The sequence below is a fragment of the Rhipicephalus microplus genome, chromosome X, assembly GCF_043290135.1.
Source record: "Rhipicephalus microplus isolate Deutch F79 chromosome X, USDA_Rmic, whole genome shotgun sequence".
Classification (NCBI taxonomy): Eukaryota; Metazoa; Arthropoda; class Arachnida; order Ixodida; family Ixodidae; genus Rhipicephalus; species Rhipicephalus microplus.
In genome coordinates this window covers 13,622,287-13,641,016 of record NC_134710.1, presented here as the reverse complement: position 1 = coordinate 13,641,016, position 18,730 = coordinate 13,622,287, and the positions used below count along the sequence as shown (strand labels likewise).

Below are 18,730 nucleotides of genomic sequence, written 5' to 3'. Positions count from 1 at the left end.
GCCTTCTGATGGCATGCGTTTCGTACGGCAGTTTTGCATTCGAGAAATTGTGCGCATCTTCGGAGATATTTTCTTTCCTCCGTGGGTCGCGCTCACGCGGAGACTTTGTTGGCTCCGTGCCGGCACTGACGATTGCAGGGGGCCTTATTTATAGATCTGCGGACGCGGTTAACGTTCATTGGCAGTGTGCGTACGCAGGGTTATCGCGGACAGCCGAATAAAACGGTAATTAAAGAATTGCGTTATGTGTGTTTTTGTATTAGCCCGCATTATGTGAATGATGGAATAAATTATCAAGGGTGATTGGGCTCATATTGCACATTGTGTCTGCACTGTTGAAGGCATAATAAGCTGCCGAAAACTGAAGCGAGGGTAGAGATTGAAACGGCGATGCGAACAGGGTCCGAGTACGCTATCCCATACTACACTATTGACGGCAAAGCTCAACCGTCCTTCAAGCTTTCCTTTTTTTTTTTTTCTTAATGGGGCACTGAGAAGGCGAAGTTTGCACACAGCTTCACGCTTGAGAGGTCATGAGATCACTTAAGGTTTTCGTTCAAGGCAACCTTCACTTGAGGGACAACGCAGAGATAGAAACTGCAAAATCGCTGCGCACAATGTGCGTCGCGCACACAATGTGCTTTCTCTCGTGGGCCGTTTCAGCGCTTTTTTTTTTTTGTCGCTTGTGCAGTGCATTTCTTTTTTCTGAACCGGCTGCGGCGATTTTTGTTAAAGGGCTTCTCAAGACCTTGTTGTTTTACATGTATTATCGGTGGATTGCGTAAACTGAAGGTGCAAGAGGTAAGTGCAGCAAGAACGGTAGCTATAGGGACAGGCAGTTCAAAGTTATTCAGCCTAGAAAATTGAAAAAACAATAAAATGGACGGCTACCCTCAACTCAAGTTTTGCGTGGTCACCTCGCCCCCCCCCTCCCCCCCCCCCATTTGATGTCGGATGGCTCCCCCAGTTTCCAAACTAACTGAAGGCTTTTACGTACAGTAAGCTTGCATGCCATAGTGCCCGTTATTTTCAACGTATTGAGGACACCGTTGCAATGGTTACAAATATTTATCACACTCATAGTAACTCACTCATGTTCCTACTCGTTGCTACTCACACTCGCAGCAACTCACTCACCTTCGAAGTCAAGTCTAATCACACTCATGAATACTCACTCACGTTCATACTAACGAATACTCACACTCATCAGTACTCACTCATTTTCAAACTCCTACTCACTCACGTTCTCACTCACGTTCATACTCCCTCCTTCTCACACTCGGAGTACTCACTCACGTTCATACTCACTCCTACTCACACTCACAAGCTCTCCCTCATTCCTACTCACACTGATGAATACTCACTCCCGTTCATACTCACGGATAGTCACACGGATGAGTACTCACTCACGTTCAAATTCACATCTACTCACACTCATGAGTACTCACGTTCATACTCACTCATACTCACACTCAAAGTACTCACGTTCATACTCACTCTTACTCACACTCACAAAACTCACTCACGTTCATACTCAATTCTAGTCATGCTCAGAGTACTCACTCACATTCATACTCACTTACACTCACACTCAGAGTAGTCACCCACGTTCATACTCACTCTTATTCACACTCAGAATACTCATTCACGTTTATACTCACTCTTACTCACACTCATCAGCACCCACTCACGTTCATACTCACTTCTACTCACACTGAAAGTACTCATTCACATTCATACTCACTCTTACTCCTACTCATAAGTACTCACTCACTCTCTACTCACTCCTACTCATACTCATCAGTGCTCACTCATACTCACACTCACCTCATTCAAATGAGTATGAATGAGTGTGAGTGAGTGTACTCATGAGTGAGTATGCCGAGCTATGTGAGGGACTATTGGTCAGCTGCCAGCTCGTAATAAGTTCACGTGCTACGTGACGCCACACTCCCCGCCATGGTTACAGATGGCGCTGACTGACACTCCCATTTTTAAATTCACATATATACCCAATAAAGTGGCTGGGAGGATAGCCGCTGTGGTAGCCGAGTGGTGTAGCATCGGACGCGTTATTTGAAGGTCGCATGTTCGGTTCCTGCTCACGGCAAGTTATCTTTTCAACCACTTTTATTTCTTCATACTTACATTACTATTCGGTCTAATAACATTCCCTATACTTTCCTTGGCATTATTGTCTGTTAGATCTCAATATATATTTTGGAAAAATGTCTACGTTTGTCCAAAATTGTTTATTGGTTGATGTTTCAATCGGAGACCAATCTTCATCAAGGCTTTGATGTGCTTTCATATTGTCGTCCTCCGAAACGAGTGAGAGGATAGGAAAAAAAAAGAAGGAAAAAATAGATAAAATGGAGAAAAAAATGACAGCATATTCACGGGGTGAATGATGAGAGTGGGGCGAAGCTGGGTACACACGCCGCTGCCGCGCCAATTCGTCTTATCGCGCTCGTACTGCATAGTCCTCGCGCCGCCGCCGTGCACATTCACGGCTAGCTTCAGCCTCCCATGTCCGCACGGCAGGATTGCTTCTTCAAGCGTGAGCCGCCGCCACCCTGCGCGCACATCGCTCGGCAGCCTTGTCCATCCTCTGTCGACAAGCGTCTGTTGGCGCGCGTGCCAGAACGGTGCTTTTATTTTACTATAGAGCGCCGGGGCACACGGCGCCGCCAAAGAACACGCGATCGCAGTGGCGTGATCGTCTCTCTTTCCTTATGTACGTGTGACGTAAATCCTGTTTTCATAAAACTCACTTTTTATTATTATCTTTTGCTACAAAACGCCCTCTAGTGTGGGACAATTTTGCATTTCTCAGCGTACATGCATTCTTTATCTATGGCCGGATTGGAGACTTAACAAGCGGTGGTTACAAACGATAACGGGAGACAAATGGGTGACGCTATAAGGAGCTTTGCCCCTAAAAAACTAGAAAAAATGAGAAAAACTCCCTAAACATGCAGACACTAGAACATTCACAAAATACGGGTTTCCCCCTGTTCAGGCAAACAAACAAAGAGACTGGGGTGAAAAAATATGTAGATACACATAAACGCTCACGCTATTCATTTTCATATTTCGCCAGTTCAGCTCCCGCCTCCTCATTTGCTCGCAAATGAAGAGGGGGAGGGGTAGAGATGATGTAGACCATGAAAACAACGAAGCAGGAGGAGAAGCACGTGGAAGGGGCATGAGCGCGTGCATGGAGGAATACACAACTCGATGGGTGTATAAGGAGCAGCAATGCAAGACGACCATAGAATGAGCTAGCATTGCTTGCGTGGCTACTGTAGAAGACTGTTGCATTGGCAGCTACGATCTGCTGAAGGGTGCAGCGGGCGTTAGGTTACGAAGGCCGCAATGCAAGCCGTGGCCAATCACCTTGACGAGGCTCGGGAGAGTCCTTGGAGGTGTTGCAGAATCTTTCGGCTAATCTGTATGGACCTACCACAGTCTCCTTTTTAATGTCGGACCGCAATCCCCAGAAATCCACGCTGACACTTGAGAAGGACGGTCTTAGCAAATCATAGCAGCTTGGCTGACTGTGATGAATCGGAGCAATGATTGCAACAGGATCGTCAGCAGCATCGACCGCAGGCCCAACACAATGGATTTTGGACTCGAAAGAGTGGAAGCTTGAGCTAGTTTGTGTGTAGTCATATTTTCAAGTTTTTTCAGTGCGCAAACATAAAAAAAAAGGAACAGGGTAGACAGAAAGAGTGCAGTGCTCTGTTTACCCTGTTCCTTTTTTCTTATGTTTGCGTGCTGAAAAACTTGCAAATATGAAGATGTTGGACTTACGGCAGTGGACGAGACAAAAAGTGTTCGATTAGGACGATGAGGCTTAAGTGCCCAGATTTCAGTTAGACTGAAGTTAAATGTAGTGGAAGGAATGGAGTATTTATAGGTTTTACAGATTTCAGAATATTTGAGTGTGAGTTTACTTTTATAAATTTTGTTGGTCGTGTTCTCAGTTTTTTAACTGTTGTTAGCTCATTGACTGTTCAGATTTTGCTTCTAGTATTTGCTGTTTGTTAATCGTATTTGATGTGCCGACTAGCCCCCTCTCCCGATCTATCACCATTAGCACACACACCCCTGAGATCCGTGACATACCCCTACTTGCTTTTTTTTTTCATTAGGACTGTATGTCTATCGTTTGAACTCCTGTACTGTCACTGGGCACAGGCTATGCCAGAATGTATGTTGACCTTCCAAAGTGTTTTTGCTAGGCTGTTGCGAATATTCAAGTGCTTAGGGTATTTGAATGAATATTGCAGTATTCGAATTTGCTTCGATTCAAACTTGACTTGTTAAACATTTTGCCAAAATGAACAATAAGGTGCATATTAGTACCTTATTTGTTTAACATATTTTATTGTTTATAGTTTATTGTTTAGTACCTTATTTGTTTAACATATCAATGTAATATTGTTACCATTTATTTTTTTATAAGCCACACAATTTCAATTTTTTTTTATTTATAGGAGTCATCTGAACCTCGTTTTGACTGTTTGATGGGACTGCAACTTAATCTGTCCCCTCCTGAAGGCTGGGGTACTGCACAAGGTACTTGAACATGTTATTAATGACCGTATTACTACGAACGTTTTGCAAAGTGTGGGTTCGGGCTTATAAGTATGCTCTTTGCTGTAAAAACGTGAAAGGTGTTATTACTTGAAAGGTATTGTCTTGAAACGTGCATTCACTTGTGTGTGCCATTTCTTTTCTTGCATTTTTTTCAGCGAGGATGATTTTTCTAAGTTGCGAGAATTTTTTTATGGGGACTCGCATGAGGAGTGTGTTCGAAAGCTGCAACCACTGGGGCAAAGGCCACACTGTTTTTGCGAATAACTGTTTCTTTATCGGTATTTTGTAGAAAAATTGTTTTGCAGTGGCAAATAGAGGGCAAGCTTCAAGTCTATGTATGTTTCACTTCTGTTAGAATATTTAATAAATTTATCCAGCACTGCTTTGTCTAATCTGGGCTAGTTGTGGCAGCCAGTGGATAACCATCTACACATTTCTAAAGGTTTTCATATATATAGGCTTCTCAAGACTTCACTGATTTATGTGGACACTCTAGTTTTGCCTAAGGGTTGTGTATGTTTTTCTTCGCCTACTCAGCTCCGCTCATTTTGTTGTCACTGTTTGTTTATTCTATTTTTAGGTCTAGAGGCTTCACTATTCTGGAAAAGTGACAGTGGTAAGAGAAATTTCAGCAAGATTGCTTCATATTATTACTTGAATCGTGCGTTTTTTCCTTCCAGGAGTCACAACATCGCTTTCGCTCTCACCACAGACTTCAGCGCCTTGCAGCATAGCCATCAGGTTAGCTCTCATTTAAAAGTGCATCGCTATGCATTGAGTGCATAAATTTTTCTCTGCAGCAAAGTGTGGTATTTCTTTTGCCTTGGACTTCCTGTGGTCTATTGGAAACATGTTTATAGTAATCTGGATTTTAGCATGCGAATGTATTTGATTGGTTATTATTAAATGTTTGCTTATTTAAAATGGTACATCCCATATACACTATGTTTAATGCTGGCTAGTACTCCAAACAGGGTTGCCAACCTACTTGTAGGGTAGTTTTGGAATTTTCGGTATAGTATGGGGTCGTGTGGCGCTAATGATTTTCGTATAATATGTAGTATAATTTCAACATTTTGTCACTGATCAGTGAAAAATGTTGAAGATTTGCGTGAGATATCCGTGGGTTAGATTCCTGAAGAGATTCGAACATTTTTTTTTAAATAGAACTGGAAATGTCTTGGTTCACATTTCACCACCACAGTGCAGAGACGAAATATGACGCACATCCTTGTGCTACCATTGTTGTTGTTTTTTCATGCATGGTGCTTTTTCTGTTGTCTTCCATTTATTCATTGTGTGGAGAGGCTTTTAAATTTTGCGACGATACAGCTTCAGTTAATATATACTATATTAAACACGAAAAGTGATTCTTGGTGTCAATGCAAGTGTTTTAAAAAATCATCATGAGATAATGACTTCACCTCATGTTGTCATCATGACATCACATATCGCCAGAATTTTTTGTCTTCACGAAGTCATTGGGATGTCACTGGGACTTCACAATGTAATGTCAAGCAATGATATCATCCCATATCATCGTCGCATGGTCCTAGGTGGGCCCAGTAACGCAATCAGGAGGTGGCACAGTGGGCCCCCGACAGTTTGAAATTTGTTCTTGCCATTGCATATAGAGCACAAAATAACGATCAACCTCATCTGCCTGCACGGCTGCCACTTCAGATCAATAAGGTGGCCCCTTGAAAAAAAATTCTGCCTACACCCCTTGGTGGGCTGATTCTGGAAGCACGGGAATTGCTGAAAGCTTGCGATGCTGCCGATTCCGGAGGCAGTGTAGAACCACGCTAGTTGCAGAAATTCTTCAACTCTGTCAACACAATCAACTCTTAAGAAGAAGGAAAAGAAAATCGCTTTCCTCTTTCAGTCATCTTAGCTGAACGCATAAGGGACCATAAGAGTTTTTTCGACGACAGTGGATGGATAGATAAAGTAATGTCTGTTTTGTAACGAGGCTGTTACTTACACTCTGCCAAGCTCAAGATATTATTGTTCTTATTATTACATTACAGTGAAATCTTTTCCAGGTGAAACAACGCACTTTCCTCATAGAAAAAATAACTGTATAAATTCATACTCCATCTTTTTGCGCTTCATTGCAGATTATCTTTAGTTTTACTGCCCTTTTTTTGCTTCTTGCCTGCTTTTCATACTTCTTTATTTTCTAGCACAAGTCTTGCAGTCTTTTATTTTGTTCTATCACCGACCTGTTTACTTTTTCAGTGTTGTCCCTAAAACCCAAGGCTTCAGTAGACTAGCTCCTTGAGATACACCCAAGTGTATATTTCCACATTCAATTAAAACATGCTTCATTGTTCAATGGGAGAGAGGGTTGTTAACAGCCCCGAGAGTGCCTTGAAGACGCCGCTGTAATGTAGCCCCAGTCCCCCCCCCCCCCCCCGAGGAAGGAACCAAGTTGGTTCCGAAATGTCCGGTCTATACATTTCGTCTACAAACAATGTCGGGTCTACAAACAATTTTCGGGCAGAACAGTAAAACCACGATGGGAGCTTCCATCTCCGTCACGATGGCAAACCTGACATACACAACCAGACAGACATCTGTCGAATGTTTAGATTCAAGTCAATCAGTCAAAACTTTGGCCACGATACCATGCAGCTTGTCAAGCGCCACATACACATCAAGAAAAGCATCTCGGTCTTCAAGACTCATCTAGACTTAAACCACACCTGCAAAGAAAAGAAAATTGTTCCTCAAAGCCTGCGCCTAAAACGCCTGCTTTCATGAAATCAACGCCTCTCCACTGAAAAAAGAATTGGACCTGTTCTTCACCAAGCGTCAACTTGACCACCGCATCTCTGAACTGATGTCTCCAGTCGACGTGTTCGTGGACTTCTTCGTGGCGTCGACAGCGAAAAAGCACCAGACCACGCATGATAAAAAACTTTGCTACTTGTTGGACTGCAGTTCTTTCCAAAGCATCTAAAATACCAGGTTTGTCACCAATCTTTCATCTTGCCCACTCACTGATCGGAAAAGTTCTGTTCTGGCAAAGGGACAAGGCTATAACATATCAATGACGCCCCGTCTACCGAAACTTGTCACGGCTGTAGAGAAAGCCGTCCAAAGCGTGAAGCCGAGCGTCAGACAAGAAATCAGGCTGAAATCAATTGGGATCCTTTTTAAATTACCATTAGAAAAAAAAAAGACCTTGACCGCAGAGAAGAACCATGCACTTCGGGAAGTCCAACAGGATCAGAGCATTGCGATCTTGCCCTCTGACAAGGGCAATTCGACAGTGGTCTTGGACAGCCGCGACTACGATCGAAAGATTCCAGCTCTTGTAGAAGGGGATGCATACACGCAGCTAGGAAAGGACCCAACGAAGCGAACCCAGACGCAGCTAAACAAGCTACTCGCTGAAATTTTCAAGCATTACCCAGATCTAAGAACACTTTACCTGTGACTAATCTGCCGTAAAGGATCCGCACCGGGTTTCTATGGACTACCGAAAATTCACAAGCCTGACGACCTCCTCTGACCAATTGTAGATTTCACTTCTTCTCCATGCTGAGCCCTTTCGAATTTCCTACACAGAACCTTCGCCCCCCTAACCCAGAAGACACCAACTCATGCCCGTGACTCTAGCCACTTTGTGCAGCTAGCACCAGAGGTGAGCATCGACGATGATGAGATCCTGATCTTGTTCGACGTCATTTCATTGTTCACCAATCTGCCAGTGCCCTTAGTTGGGTCCTCTGTCCGTGCTGCACTTGAGGGCGATGCAAGCCTGAGTGAAAAGACTCCTTTGGCTGTTGATGAGCTCTGCCGTGTACTGGAATTCTGCCTGTCTAGTACGTACTTCTCCTACAAAGGAACGATCTTCAGGCAGAACAGTGGAACTGCAATAAAAGCTTCCGTCTCCATCACGATGGCAAACCTAACCATGAAGCAAATATAGAAGAGAAAGCACTCAGCTCCTTCTTGTCATGACCCAAGCCCTTTCTTCATTATATGGACGATTGCTTTTGCCTTATAAAGACGTCTGAAATTGAAAACTTCTGAGAACATCTAAATTCCGTGCAACCAGCCATACAATTCACCACCGTGTGTGAAAGCCACTGCAGCCTGCCTTTTCTTGACGTCCAGGAGGCAAGAAAGTGGAACGGATTGGAGTTCTCCGTTCACAAAAAAGCAATGTGCACCGGCTGCTACCTTTAATATGATTCATCTCATCCCGCCTGCCACAAGGCCTCGGTTGCGACCATGTTACTCCAGATAGCCAAGAACATATTCTGCAATGGCACAAAGCGAAAGAAAAGGCCCGCGTAATTGTGAACATCAGATAAAAACAGATACCCAAAAAACTTCATACGAGCCGTCACCCGCCGCGCGGAGCAACAGAAGATATAGAAACTCCAATCAGCATTAATTGGCAGCCTTCCAAAACGTGTGCCGGTCCCATACGTTCAAAGAACCAGCAAGATGCTGGAAGGGGTTTGCGTCGTGCACGTGCCTTCATGTACGCTGCGCCGCCTCCTCCCTTCCCCGAAAGACCGGCCAACAATGGACAGGACCCCCGGTGTTATTATTCCCGTGCGCCGAGTGCCCTTCTTCGTATATAGACAAGACAAAAAACCTACCAGAACGACTAAAACAACATGCCAACGACGTCTGGAAGCTCTACAAAGAGCGCCGCGCCGTTGCTGAGCATTCTGAGACGCAATGACCATCCTTGAAAGTGAGACTAACGGGAGGAGAAGGTTATTACTCGAGTCACGGCATATATAGCGAACAGCCCAAAACATCAATCGTTCTGTCGGAACTCTTCCCCCATTGTAGTATGCACATGGACCACGCTCCATGGCAAAAAGAGAGAAAAGGGGGAAGGGGGTGTTAACCGCCCCGCAAGTCCCTTGAAGACACGGCTACAATGTAGCTCCAGTTCCCCCTGAGGAAGGAACCAAGTCGGTTGTGAAACGTCGGGTTTACACATTTTCACATACTTCTTGGTTGGAGTTAAAATTGTTCCGCAGATTAGTTGACACATGAGTGAGTTCGCCGACCTATGGCTATAAGTACAGTAAATTTCAAAATGTAACAAATTATACCGTTGTCTTTTACTGTCTACTAAAAGTCAAATCCTGCTACTATAAAAAGTTGTTTCTACTTCCTTGAAATAAAAAAAAATGCCATTTTCACAGACTTTGTTTCACTTTAAAAAGATATTGTGCAGAGTAATTTGTTCATGACAAATATTTTTCTTTATAATATGAGATGTATGGTTTTCAAATAAGACTCAAAATTATTCGACCAAAGTCACTATTTGCTTCAAACCTAAATTCAATATTCACACAAGCCTAGGAATCTCTAAACTATGCATTCTAACACAACACTGCCTCCCTCAAAACAACGGAGTTTTTTTCCTTGAATTATCGTATGTTGTATTCTTGCTCATTTCATCTTTACCCTTATTGTTGTTACCCGCAGCCTGTTTTCTGTCCACCCCTCCTGGCCAATTTTTTTCTTCTGCATCTGTGATGTTTCTCTTAAGTTTCTCCTTACCATGTCGTTTACACTGCGAGACATTTACTTGCTAAGTCTCCTTTCTTTCAACCTTGAGTCTGTAGTTTTTTTATGTATTTACCAGAATGCCTTTTCCTCCCATGTGCTGTCTTTCTTTTTCTTTAGTCTTTTGTCGAACTAATTTTCAAACCACTAAAAGTGACTCCAGCATCACCGTATGTCTGCACGTTGCAAATGTTGTCTGTATGCTGTGAGTGTTACACGGCGCTATTTTTAGGTGCAGGGTAAAGTAGGGTAGTTTTCACATTTGTATAGGATGTTTTGGAAAAAATATTTGGCAACAGTGACTTCAAATTACAAAACAGCCACTGAAAGAAACAACAATTAACTTCGCAGAATATCGTGATCGATGCTGACTGATTCTTATTTGATGGCATGAGGCCGTGTTATAGCTAAGTGGCATTCAACACATAAATACGTTTGTTGTCTTTGGGATGAGAGAAGGCTAGGGATTGAGAAGTGTATGTTTCTATTGGACACAATCATATGGAGCCAATAGATATTCGAATCAAGGAAGACATAGAGGGTCTATTTGAAATTGAAGTGTAAGGAAATCGAGGAAATATACAGGAATACCATTTTCCTGCTGTGTGTTCATGTCCTGTCGCACAGTCTAGACAAAATAGGAAGAAGGTATGGAACGAAGGTGTTTTTTGTGTGCAAAAAACAAGTTGATTGCAATTTGTTCAGGTATGAAAAAAAAAAGGGCTTAAGGAAAAGATATAAAACACAACTACAACATGCATGGTAAAATATAAAAAGAGGTTTGTCAACTATGCAACCACTGTGTTTCACAAGATACCTATTTCATGGGGATAAGTGAACATGGGCAATACAGTGCAGTACCTTAACAAAAGGCTAAGAGCGCACAAGTACAATCTAAAAATAATCCCTGCATGGTCTTATTTAGCTGTGCACTGCAGAAATTGCGGGGAAAGTGCACATCATCCCCTGTTCAACCAAGCCGCTGTTATGTACAAACACAAGGATGCCCTATCCAGAGATTCGATAAAAAAGAACAGACAAATGCATCAGCAGGCCATCCATCCTCCCTGACAATGAAATAGCAGTTCTAGACTTCGTATGAGCAGCAGAAAGACAAACTTGTGGGAACCATTTTTAATCTTTAAGCTTCATGATTTTTGCAAACATGTATGTCGCAGTTAACTGTACACAGGCACACAGCTTTGGCCCTCTCTATAAGAACATGTTTCCTGAATAAAAAAAATTGAATTGCTAGGCAGTGCCGTGTCCTGTCAAATGGGAGCCTTACTTTTTTTCCCTAATTTTATCCCATTGTAACGTAACGAATTAATAAAAAACAAAAGTCGGGTGATTTATTCTGAAGCTCAAATGTTCGCTCTGTTCACACCTCAACCCACTTTGTTGTTGGCGCTGCATCAGCACGTGACCACAGAGACAGTCATTCATATGACCTTCTACTCTTGTACATAGTTGATAGTCTTTGTATTTGTATTGAAATGCAGTGCGCTTTTTTCTGTCATCTAGCCTGAAATGTTCAAATAAGCCTTTGTCTGCACTGAGCGTAAAAGCAATTTTTTCAAGCCTACGTTTGAAAAAAATTTTTTGATGCTCATGAATGACTGCATGCAAGGTCATTTCACTGGCTGCATGTACAATGTTGCTTGTTGCTTTGTGACCTGTTTCAAGTGCTTCAGCTGCTTTGTTGAGCACTGAGTAAATTCCTGCACTGCCTGGCTTGAAGAGCCATCAAGGGCTGCTGGCGTCAAGCAAAACTGTGGTTTTGTTTTCAGTGACTTGGTTTGATCTTGTCTTCTGACAGAAAGGTGACGCTGGCAACCAGCTATCCACAATGTAGGCACATATATTTTTTTCGGAGAGGGAGGGGTTAACCATGGTACAAATATCTTAGAAGGGTCTGTACACTAGCACAAGCCTATCATACTAGCTTCTTATAAAAAATTGTTGAATATTTCAGAATGAAGGTGGCTAAAAAAGTTACACTTGAATGTAAACATTCGACAGAAGTCTGTCTGGTTGGAGTCTAAATCATCTCCCAAAGTTACACTTGTGTCTGGAAAGTAGAACAATGAATTTGTGAGGAAAGCTATCAGTATTGCAGGAGAAGGCTTGTACATTTTTTAGGCTTCTCAGAGAGAAAAATTTGGCTTACACAATTCTGCTTACACTTCTGCGAATTCTGCTTACAGAATTTGCAGAATACCTGCAGCACTTGATGCAAATTCTGCATCAAGTGCTGCAGGTATTGATGGATTGATATGGGGGGTTTTAACGCTTCGAAATCATCGTATGATTATGGGAGATGCTGTAGTGGAGGGCTCCAGAAATTTTGACCACCTGGGGTTTTTAAACGTGCGCCCAAATCTGAGCACACGGGCCTACAGCATTTTACTTTCCATCAGAAATGCAGCCGTCGCAGCCAGGATTCGATCCCGCGACCTGCGAGTCAGCAGCCGAGTACCTAGACCACTACGGCAGGGCTGCTGCAGGTGTAAACAGAACTGAGTGTGAGCTTTTTATTCTGCCAAACAAAAAACAAGCTTGGCCTATAAAAACAATTTGTCTGTCCCTCTAACGCCATAGTAGGACTGCAGATGCAACAAAATGTAGGTACAATGTATAATAGTTTTTGCATTCTAAGCGACCCATGAGATCTTTCTTAACCAGAAAAGCACTAATTCGATCAACTGCTCTATGCTACTGCTCTATTTTGTGCTACTCAGGGCACTGAGTAGTGCCAGGTTGCCAACTTCAAAGAAATGTTTTTCTTACTTTAAGCAAGCGTCACTCATAAAATTTCATTTTTTATTCATTGAATGTATTCACAGTTACTTGCACTATGATCGCCCTGCATTAATATGATTGTCATAATAAAAAAATATGCAACTGTTCTGGAATATTTTTACCTTGTTCTTTAATATATTTTTTTTAACAATTCCAGTAGGCTCTTATTAAACTGAACCTGAAGGGACCAGGAAAATATGTTCGATTTAACAGGGGTTCTATTCACTGAGAGATGAACAGGAGTGCAAAATATGAGAACGAAACCAGTCTTGTCACTTTTTCTATTTAAGGGCACAGGTTAAGGCAAAATGTGAGAATTATTTTCTTTGCAATTTGGGAAGGGTGTCCCTTTCTCTTAATTCCACATATGTGCTCTGTTTAAACAGCATTTTTTGTGGCTCAAACCAGTTTTTGCAAAAGCAAGTAGTGAGTGAAAATGCACCCTTGTGCAAGCCTCCGTATGAGCTCTGTGCTTACACTATATTTTTCTAAAAAAGAACCTCATGTACGAGAGTCAAGATGTGTCAGCTGTGTACAGAAAATTGTTGGGTAACTTCTAAGGTAAGTCCGAAGGCACTGTGCGAGCACAATGGTACACTTTCAGCTCCTAGCTTCATTACACCTTTGCGTTTGTTGTGCTTGTCGATAAGTTTATCTGCTGGGGGGGGGGGGGGGGGGGAAGATGGTTTTCAGCTAGTGTAAATTTTGCAGGAACTCGTACAGTACAGTTGTAAATGTGAATAAATGCCAGTGACGTACTAAGGCATTCAACGCTGAATCAGCAAGTGCATTATAATTGAACCTCACAGCCTTTTAGCGTCCATCGAGACGAATCACGTGCAGGGTGACAACGGGTATGCCCTAATGGACATGACTATCTGTGGTGCAATAAGACTGAATAGCATGTGAGAACTGCCTGGTGTAAGCTGTGGGGTCTCGACGTGGTGAGTGCCACGCTCTTGGAGTAAACAACGGACACAGTAGACACGGTCGCACTGAACCAAAGCAACAGACATTTAACTGCTTTAGATCGACGATATCGTCAGCCAAATAATAACATCTTGTGATCAACACTCTAACAACCTTACACAGCATTACAGAAAATTATACAACACTCGAAACATAACAAACACAAGAACATACTCAAGGCCGCTTCGCCGACGCCTGACACTTAACACGAGCCCCCCCCCCCCCCCCCCCCCCCCCCCCCAGGCGCGCAACATACGGTGCCGCGCTCCGGGGAACCACTGCTAGAGACGAGAATTTGTGCTAAATACCACCCACCAAAGAGGACTGCTCATATCTCGGGCGCCGCCACCCAGGCCTGCCGGCGCTACGCACTAACCATGATGATGATGGTGATAACAAACGCTCGCCAGCACAATGCCACCTAGCGCTCATTAGTCGTGAATCCAAATGTGGCCTATGCACGAAACGCAGGCGCCATGAAGCGCAAACAACTTTACAGGGGTGATAGCACTTCCACATTAGGTGATAGCACTTCCACAGTGGATATCTTACTACTTAGAAGTTATTTTTCAAAAGTCTATTTGTACTAGTTCAGTGCCATTGGACTGGCGCACAGCTGTAGTTGTCCCTGTGTTTAAGAGTGGTGATCGGTTGTCTGCCAATAATTACCGTCCCGTATCGCTCACATCTATCTGCTGCAAAATATTAGAACATGTCATTGTCAAGCATATCATCACATTTTTAGTAAATAAAAATTACTTTTATCCTTATCAGCATGGCTTTAGGAGGGAAGTCTCGACTACAACACAGCTTATCGAAACTATTCATGACTTTGCGACAACTTTAGAAATGAATGAACAAATTGATGTCATCTGCATAGGTTTCGCTAAGGCCTTCCATAAGGTACCTCACGACAGATTACTGTATAAGCTTCACTGCGCTGGACTAAGTCGACTTTTACTTAATTGGATTAAAGCCTACCTAAATGACAGGAAGCGATTTGTGAAAATTGATAACTCTATGTCTAGCTCACTAGAAGTGTTTTCTGGGGTTCCACAAGGCTCGGTTCTTGGGCCCTTATTGTTTCTGATATATGTCAATGATATCGCAGATATAGCAAAACCCCATGTTAAGCTCAAACTGTTTGCTGATGATTGTTTAATTTACGCGCGAATGACTGGTAAGAAGGACCAATTGAACATTGTCGAATGTCTAAAGGAATTACACTCATGGTGTGAAGCTTCGGGAACGGAAATCAATTATTCGAAATCTACCCTCACCCACATTTCTAAGAAAAAATGATAATTCCATTTGAATACTGTATCGGGAATCACACCTTGTTGACAGTTAATGCGTTCAAGTACTTAGGTCTCACAATAAGGCATAATCTAAAGTGGCACACATATTGATAGTGTTTGCTCTAAGGCCTCACAAAAATTGTACATATTAAGAAAAAAAACTTCAGGGTGCTAGTATGAACGTAAAACTTCTTGCTTTTAAAACTTTCATACGGCCGATGCTGGAATATGCCAGTATTGTCTGGAGTCCCCACCAAAAAGTGCTTGTAAATAAACTTGAACACATACAATGGCTTGCAGCTCGCTTTACATGCTCGAGATATAAGCAGAACGACTCAGTCATAGAAATGCTACAACTATGTGATCTCGAGACGCTCCACAAGCGCAGACGCAAAAATAGATTGAAGTGTTTTTTCAATACTAGTAGGTGAGTTTAAAATTAACAGAAATGACTACATAGAATAACCTGGGAAACGAAGCGAGAGGGCAAACCATACACGAGTACTGCAACCTTATTTTGCACGAACGAAGGGGTTCCATCATACTTTCTTCCCCGATGTCATCGAAGACTGGAATGGGTTACCGAGTAACATTGTCAATCCGGGTGATGTTAATGAATTTGTGCATTTACTTGATTTGCATTTATGTGATTTATTGTAAATATTATTGCGATTCTCATTTGTTACATTACGAACAGGGTGTGTGTTTTTCGTTTTTCGTTTGGAATGCAGAGGTTTCACGGATTTGTATATATGTATACCTGGTTTATCATTGGGAGATGTATAGTTATATCCCCAATTTGTTTGTACAGTGTGTCGTACCTTTCCTGTAATGACCCTCAATAGAGGGTTGACAGTATTTCTAAATAATAAATAGTAATAAAAAAACATTCCCCTAACCTTAATTCAAACCATATCCCGAAAAAAAAAAAAAACCATCAAAGAAATCAGCTGCACAAGCCCTAACAAAAAGTGCCAACACATGTCCCTAAAGAATGTCCGTGCACCACCACGACACCGCCGCCGGTTGACACAGCTGCACTGTACGGCTCGATGACTTCACCTCAGTACCGGTCCCGCAACGGTAACATTGCCGTCGGTGTGAGGAACCGTCACTCGCACGGACACATCTTCTGGTTGCGACCAGCACTCAGGAGGGTGCCGGACTGCAGGCAGTCGCGCAGGTCGCAGGCATGTTCATCGCCCGACCTCACGACCCCTCGCTTTCCTGGCCAGGTGGCGCTGACGGTCTGCAGAAGACAGCAAGCTGCGGGTTTCATCACTCCCGCTGCGTACATTCCAAAACACTCGACAGAACAAGACAGTAGGGTAAAAGGAAGGGAGCTTTGGGCTCTTTGCCCACGTGGTACGATGGTCAGTGCTGCTAGCTAATACATCGGTGGTGACTGAGACGCAGTGGCGTAACTAGGGGGGGGCAAGGGGGTACAAGTGCCCCGGGCGCCACTAGGGAGGGGGCGCCAAGCCGAGTCCTCGGGTTGGCGCCCCCTGGAAAGGTTGTCAATGTTTTTTTCCGTAAAACCGCCTGGAAGGGGGGAGGGGCGAGGTTGTAATGTACGACTGGAAGTGGGGATGGTGGTGAAGGAAAGGGTTGCCGCAATGGCTTTTGCATCGGGAAAAGGATCCTCTATTTTCATTTTGCTGCGCTACCTCCGTGCCTTCCCATGACCCTCGGCTAAGCTTTGTTTTGTGCTCCGCAGCACTGGGTTAGATGAGTTTCAGCGAACCCCACCAGCCTCCCAAACCACTTACTGAAAGCTTCCCTGAAACCAACCACGTACGTAAACAAAATAAAATAAAAAAGTTCGAATGCACCTTTTTTGAGTAAGAACAGAAAACTCCAACGAAATAGCCGATCGTCCAACGACTAATCGTCCACGCAGCGGCGGAAGGAAGGGCGAATATAATCCGTGACCTCGGCACCAAAGGCTAAACAAAGGCGTTTATTCGCAGAGTTCTCTGGAGGAAAGACGGAGAAAGCGTGACACGACGGCGACGTTTGTTGATTCCCTGCATCGCGGGCGCCAGCAAAGCAATAGAAGGGCGGGGGTCAACGTTTCCCACATGCCATCCACCGCCATGGGCAGGTTCATCCTTTGGCCCAAAGAACACGCACCTGCGAAAAAAGCGCAGAGCGTAGTGTACCCGACAGCATGTGCCGACTGCCCCGCTTCGTACGTTGGAGAAACCAAGAACTTCCCTGAAAGAATGCGGCCGCACAAGGATGACCTCCATCAATGGAACAGCGAACGGAGCGAAACGGCAGAACACTCCGACCAGTTTAACCCCCATACCAGACCCGAGGGCGCGGTGTCTAGCTGGTTGCTTTGTTTTGTACTCACCCTGCATTCCTTGGGATGCACAAATAGCGCGAAAGCTTAGGTACGAGAAACTTGGGCCTGGGAAGCGCCCGTGCCGTCAAGATTTTTGCAGTGTGGACTGGAAGAGAACAATGACGGGTAAGGGACTTCCGGAAGTTTGAATAAAAAAAGAAAAATACTATACAAAAACGCGGGCGTAGCTCATCGAAATCAGAACTGGTGGCCCTTGGCCTCCGAAATGGCCCGCCGCGCGCCAGTAGGCAATCGCGGAAGCCTACATTAGCGCTTTTAATGGGGGGGGGGCGCGGAAATTATCACGGGCATAATGAGGGGCGCGGAAATATATTTGCCCTGGGCGCCGTCCTATCTAGTTACGCCACTGCTGAGACGCCCAGCAAAAATATAACAAAGGTCGCTTTTCCCAACTCGTGCATCGCAAGATTAAAAAAAAAAGTGAGGGAAGCAGAGTGCAACACCTCAACGCCTTGATCCACCTAGTTGTGCCAGGTGTAACAGGTGGCTGCGCAGAACCTTAGGCCTAATCAGTCGCTTGACAACAACCGGCATCCACCCAGCACCCAGCCTAGGTGCAGGAGAAGCAGCCACAAGAAGACATACACTCTGTAAGGTAGCACTACTTGCTCGCCGCACACAGCAGCTTACCAAGCGATGGGCGCCCATCGTCCCGGACGGTGTCGCTACACCCCGGCGTCGAGCCGCAAGACAAGACAGCAATGGCGCCCGACTCCCTGAGCCCAAAAGAGATAGAAGAAGCTATTTACAAAAATTAGGCCACCCACGAGGTTTTCCATACTCGCTCGCTTCGGGCTTGGCCTACAATCCACGGACTCTAAGCTTTGCTCACCCCAGGATGCAGATTGCATGCCTCTCGTCCCAACTGAACTGAACAGCGTTCTTTAAAACCAACCACAACAACAACAAAAAAAACTTGCGAGCAGAAAAAAAAAACTTAATGTGCTGACAAGTTCAAACATGTCACAAAAACTGATCTCTTCGCTCTCAACAAAACACACCATCTACGCTAGTAATGGAAGTCCCCCTAGGTCTACTCTACCCCGGCTCAAACAAAAGCTTGCACTGAACTCTGGCCACTGTTGTCCGAAGCTCCAAGAACCCCACGTTGGGTGCCAGTGTGGAGTCTCAA

General features: G+C 44.0%; 1 protein-coding gene across 1 annotated transcript in view; it reads left to right on the top strand.

Moving 5' to 3' along the window:
* The window catches only part of LOC119187253 (AP-5 complex subunit beta-1), a 94,454-nt gene that overhangs the window by 65,224 nt on the left and 10,500 nt on the right, over window positions 1–18,730 (top strand). Inside the window, exons 17-19 of the mRNA XM_075881845.1 lie at window positions 4,506–4,587; window positions 5,189–5,224; window positions 5,289–5,349. Of these exons, the coding sequence (XP_075737960.1) occupies window positions 4,506–4,587; window positions 5,189–5,224; window positions 5,289–5,349 (179 nt within the window). The remainder of the gene's footprint in view (window positions 1–4,505; window positions 4,588–5,188; window positions 5,225–5,288; window positions 5,350–18,730) is intronic.